At 59.8% G+C, this 2,500-nt stretch overlaps 1 protein-coding gene across 1 annotated transcript; it reads left to right on the plus strand.

Moving 5' to 3' along the window:
- The first annotated feature begins 247 nt into the window (after nt 1–247).
- Nucleotides 248–2,143, plus strand: Cnfn (cornifelin). The gene is made up of 4 exons (XM_090322886.1): nt 248–284; nt 730–840; nt 1,701–1,837; nt 1,927–2,143. The coding sequence occupies exons 1-4, from the start codon at nt 248–250 to the stop codon at nt 2,014–2,016; spliced, it is 375 nt and encodes a 124-aa protein (XP_090179012.1). The 3' UTR covers nt 2,017–2,143.
- Nucleotides 2,144–2,500: the final 357 nt, after the last annotated feature.

Raw genomic sequence — 2,500 nt, forward strand, 5'->3', positions numbered from 1 at the left:
GTTGAGATGGGCGAGTTTTTCGCCCCGCCCCCATCCCTCCTGATTGATTCCATGTCTCTCCCAGCCAGCAGGCTGACCGGGCCTTTTTCTCCCCAACTCCTTTCCCTCAGACAGCCTAGCCCCTAGTACCCCAGCCCCCTTGCCCTCCCCTCCCCAGTATCCAGCGTCCCTTGGACAGAATCTGCCGCTGTTATCTCAGCCACCAACATCCGCCGTCCACACCGCTACCTGCTCAGGGCCAGCGAAAATGCAGTTTGAGATGCACGACAACGTGAAAGGCAAAGGTGGGATAGCTAGATGGACCAGCAACCCTCCCAGTACCTGGAACCTGGCTGCCTCCCTCCCCCTGGGCACCCTGGCTTTGAAGACAAATGGCACCTGCTTCTATCCCAGAGGCCCCCGGAAAAAAAAATGCTGGAACCCAGTAGCCCAGGCCCAGATGTAGAGGAGGAGGAGGCTACATACCCAGGCCCTGGCAAGATGTGATATCCTCCATTCCTCATTCCCCTAAGGCAACCAGATGTGCACTTGGCAGCGGCAATAGGGACAGACTGGGGTGTCGATGCCCAGATGTGGCAAAAGGACCTGGGGAGGTTGTAGCGATGTCTCCTCAGTGGGCGGCCTATGTGGCCCCGCCCAGCCTGCCCGGCAGAGGGGATGGGTGGCAGGGGCACAGGAGGCTATGCCAGGCTGCCTGCTCATCACCCTCTCCTCTTCCTACCTCCGCAGCCATGTCCTACCCAGTGACCACTCAGCCCCAATGTGCCAGCACCTGCTACCAGACCCAGCTCAGTGACTGGCACACGGGTCTCACGGATTGCTGCAACGACATGCCTGTCTGTGAGTAACACCAGAGGGCAGGAGGGACATCTCTATTCCTCTCCATTTCCCTTTTCCTTTCCTCCTCCTCCAACCAACCAAAGGGCTAGTTGGTTGTGCAGCCTGAGATCGTTTTGCTCATTACTACTTCGTGTCACAGTCCCACTTTTGGTTTTTGGAGGGTTTTTTTGGCAGTTAATTAGAGATAAAGAGTCCCACAGGCTTTTCTGCTCAGGCTGGCTTAGAACCCGGAACCTCGGACCTCAGCCTCCTGACTAGGGGACAGGCGTGAGCCACCAGATCCCTGCCCAGATCCCGTTATCTGATCTACTCCACCCCCCTGCTTGCCCCTGGGACCTTCCAATATGCTCTGAATCTTTTCTTTTCTTTTTTTTTCCCAGTCCTGGGGCTTGGACTCTGGGCCTGGGCACTGTCCCTGAGCTCTTCAGCTCAAGGCTAGCGCTCTGCCACTTGAGCCAAAGCGCCGCCTCCGGTTTTCTAGTGGTTCATTGGCGATAAGCGTCTCAGACGTTCATGTCTGGGCTGAACCGCGATTCTCAGCTCTCAGCCTCCTGCACAGGCGGCCTGAGCCTCAGGCGCCCGGCTCTCCTCGAATCTTGACCTCACCCTTTTCAACTCCGGACCTTCCTTCGCTCCTGGCCCCCCAGGCCCCGGGATCCTCTTTGTTAACTCCTCCCGGGGACTTCTTTTTCATCCACTGAGTCCTCTCCTGAGTCCTCATCCCCCACGGCCACGCCCCTTCGCCCAGCGCCCCGCCCTCGGCGCGGACCGGCGGCTCAGGCCACGCCCCCAGCCAACACTGTCCGGGACGCTGATTGGGCGTGCGCAGGCCACGCCCCTGACCGCCCTGCCCCGCCCAGGTCTGTGCGGCACTTTCGCCCCGCTGTGCCTCGCCTGCCGCATCTCGGACGACTTCGGCGAGTGCTGCTGCGCCCCGTACCTGCCCGGCGGCCTGCACTCGCTGCGCACGGGCATGCGCGAGCGCTACCACATCCAGGTGCGCCCCGCGGGGGACGCGGGGAGGGGGAGCGGGCGCCGCCTCCGGGGGCCCCGCGCGGACTCCCGACATCTCTCTCTCCCACCCAGGGCTCTGTTGGACACGACTGGGCGGCCCTCACCTTCTGCCTGCCCTGCGCCCTCTGTCAGATGGCGCGGGAGCTGAAGATCCGAGAGTAAAGCTGTCCCCTCCTTTCTCCCTTTTAAGTTCCGGGATCACTCTTGGCCTCCTGGGGCCACTCCTGCCCCCCTGCCCTCGTCCCACCTCCAAAAATACACCCACAACGTTAATTAATAATACAATAAAAACCTGAGAACCAACCCCGCCTCCTGCCTTTGTATCCCAAGGAAGGAATCTGGGTGGAGAGGGAAGAGGGGAACCCTTGCAGGTACCAGGGTGTGGATAGAGGTGGCCCCAGTTTGACAGGGTGGCTGAGAATGAAACCTCCGGCCGCAGCAGATTCCCCAGCGGACATTCTGTCCACCTTCTCAAACCAAACAAAATCAGGAGGGTCGTCTGGGCTCACCAGGTTGTCTGCATCAGATTGTTCTTGAATCAGCCTTCTGGCAAGATGGTTCCTTGAAGCAAATCTCTAAGTCCACCACCCTCGGCTAGCACACCGTAATCACTTTCCCTACCACTTCCTTGCTGCTCAATGAGTTC

This window comes from Megascapheus bottae, chromosome 31, assembly GCF_031878675.1.
Source record: "Megascapheus bottae isolate mThoBot1 chromosome 31, mThoBot2.hap1, whole genome shotgun sequence".
In the NCBI taxonomy this organism is placed as follows: domain Eukaryota; kingdom Metazoa; phylum Chordata; class Mammalia; order Rodentia; family Geomyidae; genus Megascapheus; species Megascapheus bottae.